Genomic DNA, 20453 nt, shown 5'->3' with positions numbered 1-20453 from the left:
AAAGATTAGCTGTACATATGTGGACGGATTTACTTCTGGATTCTCAATTCAAATCTATTGCTCTATATGTGATTACTCTTTTCTTTCCTTTTTTGGCATAATGACTATGTATTTAATTTATCTTCTTTCACTGCTTCCTGAATTGGTCAATATTTTGCCATGGAATAACTTCACTGATTTATGTTCTAGCCAAGATCGTCAATGATCTCCTCAAACCCAACTCAAACTCAGTGCGATGATCCCAACTCACAGCGCCCCTACAGGCCAGAGTGGAACTGCCCCTGAGGGCTTCCCAGGCGGTAACTCTCTTTAGTAGTAGAAAGCCTCTTCTTTCTCCAGCAGAGGCAGTGGTGATTTCAAACTGCTGACCTGTGGTCAACAGCCCACCACAAATCACTATGCTTTCAGGGTTCCTCCGTCATCTCCTAGTGACTGATTATAACTTACTTTGCTGTTATTTAGCCCAGGGGGTGCTGTGGGTTAGGGCTTGGACTACTAACTACAGGGCTGGCCGTTTAAACCCATCCACCGCTTGGTGGGAGAAATATGAGCACAAAGATTTACAGGCTCGCCACATATAAGACTGCTATGAGTTGGGAGGGACTGAACAGCACTGAGTTTTCATATTACTTAATTCATAGTCTGTAACACCTGACATAGCTAATCACATTATCAGGCAGAATCGGGAGTTAGCAGGGCAGGTGGCCTAGGAAATAGAGTTGGTGAAAACACTACAAAGACACTACCAGAGGCCAGACCTCCTTCCCCCCTTCTCCTCCTCCCTTTCGGTGGCCTTCAGGCCCAGGTGCAGAAGACTAACTGTTACAGATAACTTTGAACGCTGTTGCTTAGCTCCGGACCTGTAGACAACAAAGTTACAGTGGAAATTTTCCCAGCTACTCCCTTCCCCCAGACCCAAGCTATAAAACTCTCCACCTCTCACCTGGACAGTGTGACTTTGTGGGACCCTAACTGTGGGCCTCAACTGGGGGCCATGAACCTCACCCAGGAGCGCAGGATGCTCCCATCCCTTTCTCTGCTCTCCCTTCCCTCCTGGGAGCTCTGAAATAAACCCTTGAAACTGTTTTCTACCTTTTCTTTCTTTCTTTCTTACTTTCTTTCTTTCCATCACCAAATGAACCTCACACACATGATAAGCATTTCTCCTTTGGACTCATTCTCTGATCTTTCTCCTACTTGTATAGTCACTGGCTTCCAGTGTTGTGCAAATTAATTTCTTCTATCAACTTCTTACATATTCTCTTTTCCTCTAGTTTTCCATTATGCATTTTCATCATTCAAATATTTGCATTCTCCACATCAATTTTATGTAACATGGTTTTGATGACTAACTATACTTTAATTACTCTCAATTCTACACTGTACAAATAGAACGGTGGCAATTAAGAATAGCAACTACTCACACTTTCTGTTTTGACTAATTTAATATGTCTAAATAAAACAAAGTGGGCTCTTGGTGGCACCGTGGGCTGCTGTGAGGTTAGGGATTATGTCAACTAGAGTCCTGGGACAGGATAGGGGCGGAACCCAACCTATCATTAGGGCCCAAGTCTGATGACACCTCCTTGGGGTGTGGCCTCTTGGATAAGGGAAAGACCTAGCAGTCAAATCCTCTTTGGTCCTTCACCTTCTGCCAGATCAGGATCTTGCATCTGGTTCCTTGATCTCCTGTTGCATCACATGCCAATTCCAGTAGCCATCAGCAGGTGACTGATTGTGGATTCATTCGATTGACTTCAGATTCATATAACTTCTGCATCCACTATCCTGTGCTCCCCCTCCCCTCCCACCATGTTTCTGCTTCCTCATTTGCTTCCTGTTCATCCGCTTCTCTGACTCAGGAGAAACCTGACTTGAACAGGACTGGAACCACCCATTCCTACAACTGTGTGGACCATCTCCTGATATAACTTTCTACAGACAAACACATACAAGCGTCACTGATTTTGCTTCTCTGGAGAATCCACCCTAACACAATTGGTACTGGCAGTGGTTCTGGGGGGCAGGCGAGGGGCGTGTCATTATGCTGAGTTTTCTTAATTGGATCTCTGGTCTAATTAGCACTAGTGGCACTGAGAACTCCATCTCTCTTAGTATAGATAAGTCTGTTACTACTAGTAAAGAGGCAATGGCAGGCAGCGGCAAAGCTAATACACAAAATGGTGCCACCAGTAGATGAAGTGTTGGCGAGAAGCAAAGCTCTGGGTGAGCACGTGTAGATATCTTCTGCAATTTCGTTAGGATAGGATGACTGGTATGTCTTGCATTGGAAGTTCATCTCAAATGCCATACAAATGACCTCAATGCTTCTACCTGTGGCATTAAAGAAGACTTATCTCCTCCAGTAATGAAGCTGATATTGCTGAAAACAACTCAGAGTCTTATCATATTAATAGCTTAATTACAATGTCAGCTTAATTCTTAACCTAGAAATTTGTCTGATATCAAAGTGAGAGCGTAGATTGGAAAGAAGTAGGACCCTGGGGCATGGGATAAAGACATAGGGGTCGGTGATGCAGAAGAAGGAGCCATTGAGCCCCAAGATGCCATTAAGCCAGCCCATCCATCAGCACCAACTCTCACTTCTGAAGAGATTAATCCACTCTCAGGAAAACCATTATCTCTCCCCTCCCACCCACCCCCACCCCCACCAACACACACTTGAGGGGATTATCCCAAGCATGCACAATAATATGGTACTTGGGGCTGCATCTCAATCATTGCCTGAAGCAGATGCCTTACAAGATAATCACTTTAGGTTCCCAGGAAACACACTGCCGATCAGTTATTGTCTCTAGACCTATGTCTAGACTTAAGTCACATGAATCCCTAAAGATGAAGTCCAGATGGTGACCTGAGAGAAGGGTGCTATACTCCTGAAGAACTTCTGGAGTTTTCAAATATTTGCACACAGAAACCTGGAGAATGTGTACAGGGATGGTTCTTAAGGGTGTGGGATAACGGCTGGCGCGAGGAGCATAAGCTTGACTCAGTCTGAGTGTATTGAAATGGGTCCACTAAGTACAGACTCTTCATTCAATGTCCACTCTGCCTCCCTTGTGATGTTTCAATCTCTCTGTGAAGTTCAGTGCCCAGGCTCCTTCCACAGGGGAACTAGAAAGCTCCAGATCTGTGTGGTTTGGTAGAGTCCTGGAGATAAGACAGCCCTCCCCCTACCCCACCCCTACCCCCCGCCACACACACACACACACACACACACACACACACACAGCAGCAGCAGCAGCAGCAGCAGAATTAGGCCACAGTTTTATTACAGCAAAGAATTGCTTCAAAAGAAATAACACGGGTCTTCGTGAGTTAATGAGTATGGGTAAAAAGGAAAGTATTCTAAAATTGATTGTGGTATAGATTGCACAACTCTTCTAGATATGGTTGAATAAGTCGATGAAGTGCCAATAAAGCTGTTTTTTAGAAAATGAAGGAAAGGAAGCGTGCCCTTCTCCTGAGATGGTAGCTTAAGCACAAAGAGGGTGCGCTTTGAGTGAGGATGACGCAGCTTCCGCTCTAGAGCTGAGCAGGGAGGTGTGTGGGGTACCACGCAGAGATTTAAAATGGCACTTTCAAAGGAGCAGAATGGACTCCTGCCGATAGATGGTCAGACAACTTTCTAATCAGGTACTCAGTTTGTTCTTGAGACTCATACATCTTTTCTTTCAGCGAGCATGTCTCAGAATTATCTGCGAGTACAGCCCTCTGTGAGACTTTTCACTAGGGCCTGGCTTCCAGGTGAAGGTGTTTGCGCAGCCCAGCCGGTTCTCACAGGGCCCTCTGTTCATTCCTCCGCAGGCAGGGCAGAAGGCTCTGTCCTGTCCCTGTCACTGTCCTCAAGTCTTAGGGGTTCTCTATTTCATGGGAGGAATCTGGGTTGGAAAACGCTGTCTGACTCCTCTCTTCTTCCTTCCCATGGAGGAAAGTGGCACCGGCGGGCTCTACAAGGGGAACCCCCTGCAGCCCCACACGCTAGATGCCGACACCCGAGATCCCACCTCCTTCAGCGCCCCGCCCGCCCCGCGCATGTGCATTGGGGCGCCCGCGCGAGCCCCGCGGCTTTATGGGCGCTGTAGTCCGCGCTCCCCGGGCTCCAGGGCGGCTGCGCTCCCTCGGCTGATTGCGGTGAGTGCTGGTGGGCCGACCCGCGAGTGCAAAGCGAGGTCCGGAATCGCAGGCTGCGGACGCCGAGGGTGGGTGCCGGGAGCCCCCGCGGAGGACCGGGCCACCCAGCAAGGCGTCTGCAGCCGGAGGCGCGGGGCCGCCCGGGTCTGCAACGGCGAGTCCGCGACCCCCGATGCTCTGGGCGCCCGGGCCGACCGCTGGCACCGCGCCTCAGGGGCCCCCCAGGGCTGCGTCCTCTCTCTGCGCGGTGGTCGCCCGCCGCTTCCCTGAGAGCAAGAGCCGCAGGGGAGAGAGGGGGGCTGCGGCTACGAGGGGAGCCCGGGGATCTGGGCGGCTGGCTCTCTGTTGCTGCTCGCCGGGTTCCAGTGCACCCCGGTCCTGGACGCCTTGGGACTGTGAAGGGAGCCGAGGCGTGCTGAAGCATGCTGTGGGGATGACAGGCTGAGGTGCGGGGTCTCCGGTTCCAGCACTCCGCCATGTGTGAACCCCATCTCCAGGACCTGCCCTTTATACTTGCTCATTCCAAGGGGTGCTGCCCTGGGGTATCTTTGGACCCTTCTATCCTTCAGGCTAGGAAACAAGATTGCTAGCCACATACAATGTTAAGGCAATTTGATATTTTTTCTCTCTGAAAACAGAGGTTCACTGTTGGCGCTGTCGGTAAGCATCGGATTGCTAGTCACAAGGTAAGCAGTTCAAACCCACCACCGCTGGGTGGGAGAAAGATGAGTCTTGTTTTCAACCTCAGAAACCCTACCTAGATAGAAATGACTCGATGGCACTGAGTGTTTTATAGAACGATTGTTTTTAGAACAATTAGAAAATGAAGAACAAAAGAAATAGATATACATGAAACTTATAGAATTTGCATGTTGAAATCTGAATGTCAGGATATACTTTTAAACAAATATATGGATATTAGTATTCATACAATTTTATTACCTGTTGTTTTATTTTTTAAATGGAATTGTGAAATTCTTTTGGTAAGGTGTGTTCAGTGGAAAAATCCTAAGTGCTGAGCTCCAGAAGTTTGTACACATTTTTATCTATAGAATTAATATGGAGTACGCTTTTTATTTAATATGTTTAACATATCTACTTTAGTCGTTTTAAAAAAGAAAAGTCCTCATTTTAATGGTTGGAAGGAAATGTATGTCTGTGCCATAATTTATCTGCTCTTATTTTTAGTTTTTTGTGGTTTTGTTTTTTAACTGTATAGGTGAAGATATCTGACTACATACATCTTTGCGTTCTTGTCTCATTTTATAAATTTCTCCATCAAGACGACTTTAATATAAGACTTTTAATCTCTCCTGTCTTGATTACCTCCAGAAGCATAAGTTTATTTAAGAGTGCCTGGTTGAACCAGATCAACTCTCGGTGTTGTTATCCTATTTAATGTCCTGAGAGGTACAAACAATAGCATTATTTAAATCTGCTTTTTGATACTAATGAATATTTTTGAATTATATATGAGATTGCAAAACTGTTCTTATCTTTCCTTCTAATGCTTTTTGGGTCTAAATAGTTATTCTTTCTAAGTTCTTGTTACAAGTTATTCAATCTTCAGTATGAAATGGCACTTTCATCACATTCTGAATTCTTACATATTAATTTTTTCCAAAATGTTTGTATAGTGACATTGTAATTTGATCCTCTGACTCTTACCTGTGATATTCAGGAGGGAAAGGGTGTATCTCTTTTATCTGCCCTCCACTTGGAATGCTGCCTGATAAAGAGTAGAATCAACAGCATAGGTGTGTTTGCATGAGTCATTTGTGATTCAGCTACTTAGTGTAGCTTTATAATATTTGGTGAGGCAGGTCCTCTCACTAGTATTCTTTTTTAAATTTTTTAAATTCTCAGCTGTTGTTATATACTTACTTTTCTACAGTTGACTTTAAAATAATAATATTACCTAGGTACAAATTAATTAGAAGTGTGTTAAGCTTATTAAGTAGTTCCAAAGGAATAATAGCTATTAGATCATTGAGAATCCTTCCAGGAATATGGCATTTATCTCTGTTTATTCCTCTTTCTTTATATATCTTAATAAAGTCAATGTAATAAAACTGTTTATATAGCTGATAAATATCTCTTACTTCACTTATTTGTAGGCATTTCATAGTTTGGTTATTGTAAGAATCTTGTTTCCCAAGGCTCTTCTTCTTTCTCTCAGCTGTGGCTTCTCTACATTCTTCCCATCCCCTCGGTAGGGCCCCTCAGGAAGGAGAAGGCAATGGCTGCCGGACCTCTGTCAGTGGACCTCGGGTGAGCTTGATTTTCTCTCTCCACTTTCTCCCTTACTTCCATACTGTATGTGGGTTTCACTGTACTGGACGGGGCTAGTGAGATAATATTTTTCTTGAGTATTTGTCCAGGTACCTGACCTCTGTTGTTCAGCTACCCCTGATCCATGCTCCTGGTACCACCACCGGCTGAGCTTTCGGTGCCGAGCAAGAAGCTTGTTTCATGGTTCTCATGCTTACAGGACGCATGGGCTCTCGGAAAATAGAAAACTGGGAAAAGCATAATGCTTGCACAGGTGTATGTTAATAAGGACATGCGTGCTTAGGTGCTCAGAATGTCAGTGTCCCAAAATCAAGAGGAGAACATGAATATGGAAACAGACCGTGTTAGTCTGGGTACTTTAGAGAACCAAATCCACATAAATTCATGTATAAGAGAGAGTTTTATATAAAGGTTAAGTGCGCATCAAGAAAACACCCCAACCAATGTTGCCCAAGCCCACAAGTCCAACATTAACCCATATGTCCAACACCAATCCACAAAGTCCTTCTCCATCTCACAAAACACACTCAATGATGCTAACTGCAGGAGGAACCAAGCCAGTGAATGTGTAAACATCTCAGCACTGGCAGGGGCTCCACACGGGTGCTCCAGCACCCAGGGCTGCATCGGGGGGTGGGGGGGGCGGGACGGTGTAGGTCCATGTGGCTTCTCAGGGATGTCTTGCAGGAAGTGAGCCTTGCCAGCTAAAGCAAGGAACTGGCTAAGCCAGCTGCAATCGTCAACAAGCAAGAGACCCGAGAACTAGAAAGGCGAGGCTAACAGAGCCATTTATCCCTCCGCTCTTCAATTAACCCCACATGTGTTTATCGGCCAGGTTGGCACAATAAACTAACTACCTCACAGACTTAGGGAGTTCAGCCTGCCTCAAGGGTTGGTAGGACAATTGGAGAAGATTTGCTAGATGGAAAGAATCTAAGCTTCGGAGTCAGAGTTTCCCAAGGTTGAATTTTGACTCTACCATCTAATAGCTTCATTGTCTTGAGGAAGTGACTGGACCTCCCTAAAGCATTAGCTCCTATGGTGTCAATAGAAATAACACATTACACATGAATAACAAATTACACATGACATTTAATTAAATAATTCTGATTTCATAGCTTTATTAACATTTGAAATTAAATATTTAAGTGAAAGTGCATGGTATGCCAAACAAAAGGCAAAATAATATTGAAAAGTAGCAACATTAGAAGAGTAAATGTGCAGCTTATTCTAAGCTACAGTAATTAAAGCCGTGCAGTATTGGCATAGGAAGGCTATTAGATGCAACCGAGTCAGCTCCTACTCTGTGGGTCACTATGTGTTATGAGTTGAAATCAAGTCTATGGTAGTGCCTCAGATGACTGAAAAAAAAGACAGAAAATATCAAGTGTTATAAAATATATGGAGAAATTAAAACCCTTGGACATTGAAGCTACTTATTTCAAACACCATGAATTACACCTATCCTAAGTAGGAAGGTGAAAGGGAAAGGAAATTTTAGTGGATGGAGTAATAACAAGTACATTCTATGAATGATACCATGAAGGTTCACATTAGCCTTTCAGTGTATTTCTGTAGTTTTATAGATTAGTGCTTTACAAGCAAGGCTAGCAGAGGAAACTCAAAAGTATATTTCTTAACAGACAAGTTCTGTAGCACGCTGGAGGGCTGTTCACTTTAAATACTGAGAATTCAGACAAACGAAGAAGGCCAGCATGCAGCAGTTAGCAATCTGAACGGAGGCATTTGATTTTGCCTACTATAACCAGCTAGCAATTTGTTGAAAACAACTGATTCGTTTTCAAAAGAGTTAATTTCATATTTCTCATTTGATACCTTCCTTCACCTAGAGGGAGCTTATTTGCACATACGTTTTATCTGATATTTATGTTTCCATGTCCACTTCTGATAAGCTGTCAAAAAAGGTTTTTTGTAAGGGGAGATAACCGAAATGCCAAACCCACTGCCACTGAGTCACTTCCAACTCTTAGTGACCCTACATAAGGTTTCCAAGGCTGCAAATCTTGACCGCAGCAAATCACCTCATCTTTCCCCCTTAGAGAGGGCAGGATTTGGTTAACAGTCCAGCGCTTAACCAAGTGTCATCCGGGCTCCTTCAGGTCTGCAAACTGACCCCAAATACCAGGAGAATGAAAGTACCACTATAGCTGGATTTCAACCTAATTTTAGAGTTTATGTCTTTTATTAGACAAAGGTAATCCATGTATGTCTGTTGTTATACGTGTATTAGGGTTTTCCCCTACCTATGTAATGATTTGTATTTTATTATGTCCTGTTTCATTTCCTTTCTTTACATTTACTAAATTGATTATGTTTTCATGGTTCATTATTTTCACATAAACTGGAATTGCTGTCATATATTTGAATTCTACAATAAGGTACAGGGTTGTTGATTCGTTTAAACCAACCAACCACTTCATAGGCAAAAAGTGAGGTGGCCTACTCTTGTAGACTTGTAGCCTCAGAAACCCTAGACAGGGTTGCTGCAAGTCAGAATCCATTGGGTATCAGTGGGTTTTTACACTGCTCCATAGTTATGTACTCAGCTGCTGACAGGTATGTATGTACTTTGAATTTACCAGCTGCCTCACAGGAGAAAAGGCATGCCTACCTGCTGGTATAATGATTTCCGTCTCAGAAACCCCATATGTACTCTGCTCTGTACTGTCTGATTCTTATGAGTCAGAATTGACTAGACAGAACACAGAAAATAACAATATTTGCATTCCCTAATAATAGCTATCAATAGTTTTTAACAAATATTTTGTCATTTTAATATGTCAATTAAATAAAAGTTAGGGGAAATGATGAAGTAGAAAGATAATATACACTATGCCCACTGTTTATACCTCTCTAAAGCAACAGATATTAAAATCTAACATATACAGATTTCTACTCATGTGGATTTGCTCTAGCTCTGGTGTCTTCAGTTTTCCCCACCTCTGCTAGTTTTCTCCCTTTTGCATATAGATGCTTTCTGTCCTAGAGCTTTTTCCCATATGGCATTTCCATTGCCTATTCATTACTTGATGCTACTGTGTTAGTCTGGGTAGACTAGAGAAACAAATTCATAGACACTCATGTGTGTAAGAGAGAGTTTTATATAACAGAGCAATTACCATATATACTCGAGTATAAGCCAACCTAAATATCAGCTGAGGCACTTAATTTTACCACAAAAACTGCATTAAAAATGTGCTGAAAAACTCGGCTTATACACGAGTATATATGTTATATATTGAGAAAACATCCCAACCCAGTCCAGAGCAAGTCCATAAGTGTGATATTACCCCCTATGTCAATACTACGCCATGAATTCCTCTTTAGACTCACACAGCCATGCAATGACATTGAATGAAGGAAGATTGCAGCCCAGTGGGTGGAAAGTCTGTGGACCCCGTAGTGGTAGAAGCATCTGAGCACTGGCATGGGTCTCCATGCAGCTCCTCCGGCAACGAGGCTATGGCTGCCATCAGCTTGTCTCCATGTGGCTCGCCAACAAGAATGTCTTCCAGGGAGTGTGTCTGTCCCACCTGCAGCGAGCTATTTATCTCCTTAGTACCTCCAAATGAGGTCATCAAGCTGCGATCTGATTGACGGGCTAAACCCCACCCCTTCACTCTTAAGTCTCAAATTGACAACAGAGTATGTAACTACCACGGCTTCCATAAAAATTTATAGGCTCAGACAGCCTAGTTAGGTTTTCTATGAGTCAGAATCAACTCTATGGCAATGGGTTTATTCATTACTTAAGGAGCCCTAGAGGTACCACGAGATAAAGGTTGGACTGCTAACCAAAGTCAGCAGTTCAAACCCACAAGGAGAAAAAGTCTTATCTGCTCCTGGAAAGGTTTCCAGCCTTTGAACCCCTGTGTAGGATTAATGTAAGTCAGGATCAACTTGATGGCAGTGCGATTGGTCTATTCCTTACTCACTTCCAGACTCGGATCTCCCAAAAAGGTTGAAGTAATTTATTCTAGGCGTTTCTTATTCCTTCATTCACTCACTGTCACCAAGTGGATTCTGAATCAGTGGCCCTGTAGGGCACAGGACAACTGCCTTGTAGGTTTCTAAAACTATCAATCTTAGTGGAAGCAAAAAGCCTTATCTTGCTCACATGAATAATGCACAACTCACTACCCCCCACCCACCCAAGAGCTCCTTTTCTTTATCCTGCCAGATACTATAAGCTGATTTCTGCCTACCCCACTCTGTTGAAATTACCTCCTTTTTTTAAATCTACAATTGTTTTTAAATGATCATCCTGTTTGATCTGCTCCAGCTTCAGCTATTGTTGACTACTCTCTCCTCCGGGACCTCTGCCCCTGACCTCTCCTTCAATCCTGAATCTCCTGCTACCGCTCCTCTTGGCTTTCTGCAATCCCCTTGCTTGCTGCACGCTGCTAGGGTTCTTTTCTTTGCCCTGTTCTTCTCACTACGTGGGGATTTGGATAAACTTGGATCAATCCCAGTTCTGTTACTTTGGATAAATTACTTAACATTTTTGGTCCTTGGGTTTCTTAGCTATGAAATGAAGATGTTGTCATCAGTCTAGCAGGTAGCCATATAAAACACACTATCAAGGTGAGTTATTTATGGAGACTACCACACAGTTATGTATCCCTTCACTGAACAGATACGGAATGGCTCCTGTGTTTAGCTCCTGTGCTGACAGACAGGGAACAAGGCTTGTGGGTTTATGAATTTCAGATGCTGTCTTCAAGTTAGGCTGGGTTTTTCCATTGGTTTTCTCTTACACCAATCACAGTCTGGATTTATCCTGTTCTGCATGCTTTTCCCCATTTGCAGGGATTCTCTCCACCAAAGAAAATTTAGAGCACTCTTTTGGAAGTCTTTCTCAAAGCAGTTTTTATATTGTATCTGTCTCTGATTGTTACATGCTACCGTCTATGCTGACAGTGGGTGTCAGGTTTCTGATGGAGTGTGATAGTCATTACATTTTTTCCTCACACATATCTCTAAGTATCATTGGAATAAGTTCTTCTGTATTCTCTCTCGTCTCCTAGTGCTGCTCATTTCTTTACCCAGATGGGTTGTGTTAGCACAGCACCTTGTTAAGAAGGAGTCCGAAGTTTCAGAAGTCAGTGACTTTCAGGGACGTGTCTGTGGACTTCACTTGGGAGGAGTGATTCATCTAGATTCTGCTCAGAGGAACGTGTGCTGGAAGATGATGCTGGAAAACTACAGACACCTGGCACACTGGGTAAGGACTTTCTGTGTCTCTAAACCTGTGTTCACAGTGGTCCCCAGCCCTCAACGCTAGCTGCTCACCCTCTGAGATTCATGAATTTAGACTTGTGATCCTTTATTTTGTAGGGCGTTCCCTTGGGGTATTTTTTTTCCTTTTTTGCATTATCAGAATTTATTCCTGTATATTACAAATGCATTCCAGTTTAATAGTGCTCTTTAAAAAAAATCATTTTATCGGGGGATCATACAACTCTTATCACAATCCATACTCACTTCCATTGTGTCAAGGACATTTGTACATTTGTTGCTATCATCATGTTCAAAATATTTTCTTACCACTTGAGCCCTTGATATCAGCTCCTCACTTTTTCCCTCCTCCTCCCTCCCTCATGAACCCTTGATAATTTATAAATTATTATTATTTTTCCATGTCTTGCACTGTCTAATGTCTCCCTTTACCCCCTTACCCATCCCCCTGGGAGGGGGTTGTAGGTAGGTCATTGTGATCGGTTCCCCTTTTCTTTCCCCACCGCCCCCCACCTTCCCCTTACACTCCTGGTGTGGCCACTCTCAATATTAGTGCCGAGGAGTTTATCTGTCCTGTATTCCCTGTGTTTCCAGCTCTTATCTGTACCCATGTACATGCTCTGCTCTAGCCAGATTTGTAAAGTAGAATTAGGGTCATGATCGTGGGGGGTGAGGAAGCATTAAAGAACCAGAGGAAGGGTGTGTTTCATTGGTGCTATATCGCACCCTGACTGGCTCATCTTCTCCCCATGATCCTTCTGTAAGGGGATGTCCAATTGCCTACAGATTGGCTTTGGGCCTCCACGCTGCACTCCCCCATCCTCATTCACATTGACATGTTTTTTGTTGTTGTTGTTCTGGGTCTTTGATGCCTGATACCTGATCCCATCAACACCTCATGATCACACAAGCTGGTGTGCTTCTCATGTGTGCTTTGTTGCTTTTCAGCTGGATGGCCACTTGTTTATCTTCAAGCCTTTAAGACAGCTGGGCACCATCAGCTTTATTCATCATATTTGCTAATGTACCAATTTGTCTTCAGCAATCATGTGGGGAAGGTGAGCATCTCAGAATGCTGGATTATTAGAACAAACGGTTCCTGTGTTGAGGGAGTACTTGAGTAGAAATAAAGTGTTCTCTTAGGGTATTTTTTGTTTAGTTAATTTAGTGTCCCCTCTTTCCAAAATAAAAGGCCCTTTCTGCATTGAATTGACATTGAGAAAGATTAGAAGTCACACCTTCCATTTTTCAGAAGCCTTGAGAGAAAGAAACAAGAGCAAATGCTGAATTGGGTTTTATACTCAATTCACAACCCAAGTTGTGTCTTTCCTCCCTGGCAGGACATCAGTTTTGCAGCTAGCATGAGAAGAACTGAGCCTGGGGGAAAAGAACCGTCAGGGTGCATCTCTTCAGGTAGATGTCAGGGTGCAAGGACTTAGTAGGTGTGTGTGTCATGTTGGGAAGAAATCCCTTCAGTGATCTGTGACACTCTAGACAGAATGTGACTCTTTGATGTGTCTTCTCTCAAAATGTTACTGATACAAAGTATTTTTTTTCAAGTTTGTGGGAACATTCCACTCTTTTAATTCCATTTTCCACAAACTTGGAAGTCCCCTCATAGTTCTCATTCCCCCTTGTTCTGAGTCCCTAATGTCCTTACATGATGCAGATTAGATAAGTTTCCACATACATTACCTGCAACTGAATGAACGCATTCAGTTAATGTTGATAATCACTTCCTCTTCTGCTTCCATCTGTACTTGAAATCACTGTCTCTAGCTCTTCCGGTTCTTACTCTTTCTAAAGTGTTTCTTTTCCTAAGTCTTAATCTGTATCAAGAGATCCCTTTCCCTTATGATTTAACCAGGAGTCCTCAAACTACGGCCCGCTAAGGACATTTATCCAGCTGGCCGGGTGTTTTTGCTGCTGCTGCCTGTCCTGTTTAGCAGCCGACTCGTCCAGTGTGCATAGGAATTTGTTAATAGTTTTTTTAAACTATAGTCTGGCCCTCCAATGATCTGAGGGACAGTGAACTGGCCCCCTGTTTTAAAATTTTGAGGACCCCTGATTTGTAACCTGTTTTTCTCATTTAAAGGGAATTAAAGTTTTTTCTCCCTTTACCTTGTACAGGTGTCTTACACCTGTCTTCGTTTTAAAACAAATGAGAAGTGACGTTGGCTTTGCCTTTTCTTCCAGCAAACTTACATTTTATACATTTCCTTTCTCATTCCCCAGATTTTATCTGTGTCTACAACTCATGCAGTGCTATGCTTCTCCAGACATTTAATGCTTCTTAATCTTTGTTACCTAGTTTTTAAATTTTGTCATAGCTGAAATTACTCTTTTAGATATTTACACTAACTGCTCTCTGAACAAGTGCATTCTACACTCATTTGAGTTTCACTATTAGATAACAGGTGGACTCACTAGTCTATCCCTCCCTTCTTATTGTCCTTCCTTTGTAGGGACCTCTTGGTATCTATCATTATTGTTTCAATTTCTCATTCTCATCTTACAGTTTTCAGTCTCCCAAACACAGAAACCAGTGTACACTGAATTATTATTTTTGTAATTTTTTTCAGGCTGGGAGTCAAGATATGAAATCAGAGTCAACTTCAAAGCCCAACATTACTGAAGATATTTTTCCTGTGGAACAATAATGGAAAGAGACAGTCTCTGGCATCCTACTTTAGGGGAAACCTGGAAAGCTGACAGTTGGTTTGAAAGGCAACTGGAAAGCCAAGATAGACATCTGGACCAAGAAGCAATTATTCATAAGGAAATCCTCACTGAGGGGAAGGTCTGTGTAGATAATCAATTTGAAAGATTCTCCAGTCAAGATCCAGTCCTTGATATACAACAGAGCATTCCTAAGGGTAAGAGGCCCTACAATTGGAATTCCAATGGAAAAGATGCCAAACAAAACTCTGAATTAATTAAAGCTCCAAGAATGCTTATAGTAAAGAAACTCTTTGAGTGTAACCAATGTGGCAAGGCTTTCAGTCAGAGTTCTTCCCTTCTTAAGCACCAGAGGATTCATACTGGTGAGAAACCATATGAGTGTAATTTGTGTGGGAAGCACTTTATTGAACGTTCCTCCCTCACTGTACATCAAAGAATTCATACTGGGGAGAAACCCTACAAGTGTAATGAATGTGGAAAAGCCTTCAGTCAGAGCATGAACCTAACTGTTCATCAAAGAACTCACACTGGAGAGAAACCCTATCATTGTAAAGAATGTGGAAAAGCCTTTCGCAAGAATTCATCTCTGATTCAGCATGAAAGGATTCATACTGGAGAGAAGCCGTACAAGTGTAATGAATGTGGGAAAGCTTTCACGCAAAGCATGAATCTTACAGTGCATCAGAGAACTCATACAGGAGAAAAGCCCTATGAATGTAATGCATGTGGAAAAGCCTTCAGTCAAAGCATGCACCTTATTGTACATCAGAGAAGTCATACAGGAGAGAAACCCTATGAGTGTAGTGTATGTGGAAAAGCCTTCAGTAAAAGCTCAACTCTAACCTTACACCAGCGAAATCACACTGGAGAGAAGCCCTACAAGTGTAACAAATGTGGGAAATCCTTTAGCCAAAGTACATACCTTATAGAACATCAGAGACTCCATTCTGGAGTGAAACCATTTGAATGTAATCAGTGTGGGAAAGCTTTCAGTAAGAATTCATCTCTTACTCAGCATCGGAGAATTCACACTGGAGAGAAACCGTATGAGTGCATAGTATGTGGGAAGCATTTCACTGGCCGATCATCCTTAACTGTACATCAGGTTATTCACACTGGAGAGAAGCCTTATGAATGCAATGTATGTGGAAAAGCCTTCAGTCAAAGTGCATATCTTATTGAGCATCAAAGAATCCATACTGGTGAGAAACCCTATGAATGTGATCAGTGTGGAAAAGCCTTCATTAAAAATTCATCCCTTATAGTCCATCGAAGAACTCATACAGGAGAGAAACCTTATCACTGTAATGAATGTGGGAAAGCTTTCAGTCGGAGTACAAACCTTACAAGACACCAAAAAACTCATATGTGACAGGAAAAATGTGTCATTAAAGTGAATTTACAAAAGTCCTTTACTATGATGAACTGGTCAGTGTTAATCACATAAGTTATACAATATAGAGGACAGATAAATCTAATGATTGTGGAAATCTTGATGTATGATCTCAGACTATACAGAAAGAAACCATATAAAAGATATATATACGATATCATGCTAAGGAATTGTGGTACTGAATTGAGTAAGTTGAGGAAAGTAGTCAGCCAGAGGCTTGAGAGGAAAAAACATCCTCCCAAAAAACCCACTGCCATTAAATCAATTCTAACTCACAGTTACAGTACAGGACAGAGTAAAACTGCTGCCTAGTTTGAAAGGAGCTAGACCTTTACCAGAGTAGACCACCTTGTTTTTCAGCCAAGGGTCAGCTCATGGGTTTAACCTACATACAACTTAGTGTGCCTCCAGGAAAACTGGGAGGCAATGAGAGTCAAAAAAAGGAAATAAAGTCAAGAGAAGGTAGTTTACCATAAGGAAACTAATTTTATTTAATGGGAATGGGTAACATTGCCAATTGCTATGGAGTAAACTAAAGATAGGAATGTCCATTAATTTTGTTTATTGCTAACTTCTAAATTTGAATGCCTTGAAGACGGAATTAAAGATGAATTAAAATTAAAGACTAAATTTAGTTACTTTGAGAAAGAAGAGATTTTTAAAGATGGCCATGGGGGAGTTAGAGTGTATAAAGCAGAAGAACTTTTGCCTTAAAATAATAGACGATGCATTTAACAATTGCTTTTGCAAATAGGGGTTGTTGGTTTTTCCTTTGTCATAAGTCTGGGATTTTTAAGCATTGATTCAGAAATATTGTCAATATTTCAAATACTGGCTTTGCCATCATGGTTATGTGATGGCTGCCTAGCTCCCAACTTAAAATACCTACATTTGAGTCAGGCAGGAAGATGGATAGCACTGGCAATATCTGGGTTTTTTATTAGAAAACAAATTTCTCAATTTCCTTAGCAGACTTGTGCTTATGTTTCATTGGTCTTAAATATTTTACATGGACATCCTTAGAAGCAACGGAAGTTGACAAAATAAGTACTTGACTCTTCCAACCTCCTTAGAAAAGACAGGTTAAAGGGGAGTTGGAGGGCACGTTGGGAATAGTTCGGATTTAGCCAAGAAATCGTTTGCCAGAGAGGGAGTTTTATGGTAGAAAACTGAACATTTTTATAATAAGACAAATTGAAGTATCTGAAGATTTTGGAAATAAATGGTTCAATGGAGAATGGAAATCAGAGCATGGGTAGACACTGTAGGAATCAAGAAATGGGTACAGAAGAAACCTTGGTGGGAAACAATGAAGTTCTGAATAGATTCAGAATAGAGTTAGTGTTTGAGCAGTTCCTCTTTCTAGGTGACACGATCTCTAAAGATTATTAATAGCTTATAAATTCTTATTAATTTTATCCATCTTAGCCTTCAAGCATCCCTCTACCATTTTGTCATTTTCCTTTGAACCTTTACTTTGCAGCCTTGTTAATTTTCATGTTTTCTATCCATTTATTTGCCACCTTACCTTTTCTATTTTTCTAAAGATCAAGTGGGAAATATGAGGAAGAAGTTGGGCACAAAGTTCCTGAGATTACACTCAGTTCAACATTTCATTCCCTCTTATACTGAGCGTAATCAGGTTGGCTTAACCCTTCATGCTTAGTTGAGAGCTCGGGGATAGAAATGTGAAGAAGTTCAATCTTAGGGATTTACCCTATTCTCATACTGGAATGGAAGTAAGGATTGTCCATTTGAGGAACAACTGGAGAGTACAAAGAATCTGGGAGAAAAGGGTTAAGTCACATATCCTCTTATTCAGTCCAAGTCCTTTGCTTCAGTGTCCTCTGTCTCAAGTAGAAAACTAGCTTCTATATTTGAGCATTTCTTAGTTTTTTCCTCGACTTGAAATGCAGTACAGGCACGTCTCATGGAAACAGGGAACCAGTAGTATGTTTTCTCCCTCTCCCCTATCTTCTACCTCTTGCCACTGTCACAACTATATGGGCTCTTAATTCTGCTTTTTTTTCTCTCATATTACATCATTGAGGAGCCCTGGTGGTGTAGTGGTTGGATTGGGCTGTGATCCTCATGGTCCACAGTTCAAAACCACCAGCCGAACGTCAGGGGAGAAAGACTAGGCTTTCTACTCCCATCAACAGTTATGGTTTGGAAACCTACCGGGGGTTGCCATTAGTCAGCAATGACTCGATGGCAGTAAGTTGGGTTTGGGTTTTGATTCCTTCGCTGAAGGTATTCTTCCTTAGCTTATAATTAAATTTGCACAACTCAAAACATCAGCATCAGTTCTTAGTCTAGTGACTTTTATGGTTTCCCCCTGACACTCATACCCCTTCTCCCACTACCCAATTCCAGCCCTACCACAAGTATATCAAGCCCAGTTCTAAAATTCTACCCAAATCATCCTTTTAAATCAAGCCTGGCGTATAGCGTTTTTTCTGGCCAGATATCCATCTGTGTTTTCATCAGCTGATGGACAGGAGCGCTGCCAGTGCCCGCACAGTAGAGCTTCTGGACAGGCAGTAAATAACAGATTTTGCAATCTTGGGTGTAAGAAAGACCTCTGGAGAATTAATTTTGGTCAAACATTTATTTGGGCTCCTTAAAAAAAATCAAAGCAAGATATCTGTTATCAATTGCTCTCTTTAACATTATCATCTTCATATACCTGAAAGCAATACCCTAAATCCTTAGCAAAGTATCCAACAGCTCTAATTAGGGCCTTTAAGCTCTTAAAGCAAATGCCTTTTGAAAAAGGTGGCAAGGTGTGTTAAATTGTCCCTCATCGGATTGCTGGAGCAGTCTACACCCAGAGTGATTCCCCTGTGTTCCCTCTAGTTTCAGCATTATCTATTCCCCAACAGATGACAGGCAATTTGGTCAAAATGTGCACAGCCATGTCAGTTTTTTGTTCAGACTCCTAATAGTTTACCATCCTACATGGAATAAATCCAAAGTTGCTACCATGACCTTGAAAACCTGTTTCCCTTCCAACCTCAGTTCTCAATCTCCCTCATTCACTATACCCTCTCCAGTCATGCAAGTCTTACTAAGTCTCAAAATCACCAAATACACTTCAATCTCTGGACACAGTTTCTGCCCCCCCCCCCTTAGAAGGACCCCATCACAGATGTTCAAAGTTTCCTCCCTCGCTGTACTTGAATCTCAGGTGTTACCTCCTCAAACAACTTCCTGTAACAGTATCTAAAATAATTCCAAACCCAATTACACTTTAACCCCCAAATAACTCCATTCTTAAAAGCAGTTATCACTGCCTGTTACTATATTTTGCAGTTGTTTCTTTTACTGATTATATTCACCAGTAGTTAAACCTCCATGATGCTAATTGTTCCATGAGTGTCTACAGAATGAATCCTCAATAGCACCTAAGAGATGCAGTGTATCACATGAAGTCACTGACACTGCTTCCCTAACAAAGCTCAAACTCTGCCATCAAGTCAATTCTGACTCATAGTGGCCCTACAGGCCAAGGTAAAACTGCCCCGATGGGTTTCTGAGCCTATAACTTTATGGGAGTAGAAAGCTTTTTTTTTTTTTTTTTTTACCAATTGCTGATCTTGAGGTTAGCAGCCCAATGCATGACCAACAATTTCCTTGATAAGGCTCTGGTCACATTCTTGGATTTTTCTCATCAATCATCTTTCCTTCCTGCACTCCATGAAAACAGGTAATCAAAGGAAATTAAATATTTGCAGCTTCATTCTCCTGTACATGGTCTCATCCTTGCCTGCCCTTAGAAAACACTATCAACTAAAATAAATTCCACCTTCTCTAAATATCACCTGCTATAAATGATAGAGACCTCTTACATCCTAGCTCTTTCCTCTCCCTGACTCCTTGGTCTAAGTCACCAAGAACTAAGTCAACTCTATCTCCTGATCATTTTTCAACCATCCTTTTGGGACTGCTGCCAAAGCCTCCTGACTGATCAAGTCTGACATCACTGCCTTCCCAACTCAAACAAAACCAAACACCGCCAGGAGTTGATTCTAACTCCCAGGGACCCTCTGCCATGGAGAACTGCCACGTGGGTTTCCAAGAGGGTAAATCTTTAGAGAGCGGAAAGCCTCGCCTTTCTCCAGTGGGCTGCTGCTGGGTTTAAACTGCCGAGCTTGTTAGCAGCCCAACTAGTGAGCCATGATGCTACCCGGGCTTCTTGGGGTCCTCCTAGGCGCCCACAAACACGTATTATTACTGTCATTTATCGACCAAACGGCCATAGCCTAACTGCCGCGCTCAACTAACCTACTTCATGCTTCCTTAGCATTTTCGCATCCTTTTAGGTGCAGAGGTGCAGTTCTCCGTCAGAAATGCCCTCACCTGGCATTTCTCCATCTATGTCTTTGAAATTAATATTTTTTCATCTTGTGTCCCCTCTCTTCGGGGTCTTCTCGTTGGATTAGGTGCAGCTTTCAGTAACTAGCCTACTTCCGTCCCATTCCCAACTTTTCAAAGGTCTCTATTTTCCTGGATGTTCCTTCAATAGAGACCGAATCAGAGTATGAGCAGCACAGACGCTCCACTGGGGAGGAAAGGGTCCCGAAACGCGACGTCCCACCGAGACTTCTGGGAAATGTAGTTTCCACGCGAAAAAGGCGCGGGCGCTTTTTGCACATGCGCACAACGTCAC

General features: G+C 42.3%; 1 protein-coding gene across 4 annotated transcripts; it reads left to right on the top strand.

Moving 5' to 3' along the window:
• The first annotated feature begins 3566 nt into the window (after nucleotides 1-3566).
• ZFP2 (ZFP2 zinc finger protein) lies at nucleotides 3567-15795 on the top strand. 4 transcript variants are annotated; one of them, XM_075542126.1, is made up of 7 exons: nucleotides 3567-3657; nucleotides 3952-4155; nucleotides 4794-4841; nucleotides 6335-6426; nucleotides 11518-11692; nucleotides 12655-12764; nucleotides 14289-14415. In XM_075542126.1, the coding sequence occupies exons 1-6, from the start codon at nucleotides 3634-3636 to the stop codon at nucleotides 12727-12729; spliced, it is 618 nt and encodes a 205-aa protein (XP_075398241.1). In that variant the 5' UTR covers nucleotides 3567-3633; the 3' UTR covers nucleotides 12730-12764; nucleotides 14289-14415. The 4 variants fall into 4 exon arrangements, with proteins under 4 accessions (XP_075398241.1, XP_075398242.1, XP_075398243.1 ...); XM_075542127.1 differs by lacking the exon at nucleotides 12655-12764 and having other exon boundaries at nucleotides 6372-6426; nucleotides 11496-11692; nucleotides 14289-14504; XM_075542128.1 differs by lacking the exons at nucleotides 12655-12764; nucleotides 14289-14415 and having other exon boundaries at nucleotides 6372-6426; nucleotides 11518-11584.
• The last annotated feature ends 4658 nt before the right edge of the window (nucleotides 15796-20453 follow it).

The sequence above is a fragment of the Tenrec ecaudatus genome, chromosome 2 (genome assembly GCF_050624435.1).
Source record: "Tenrec ecaudatus isolate mTenEca1 chromosome 2, mTenEca1.hap1, whole genome shotgun sequence".
NCBI lineage: Eukaryota > Metazoa > Chordata > Mammalia > Afrosoricida > Tenrecidae > Tenrec > Tenrec ecaudatus.
This window is presented reverse-complemented; position numbering and strand designations above follow the sequence as displayed.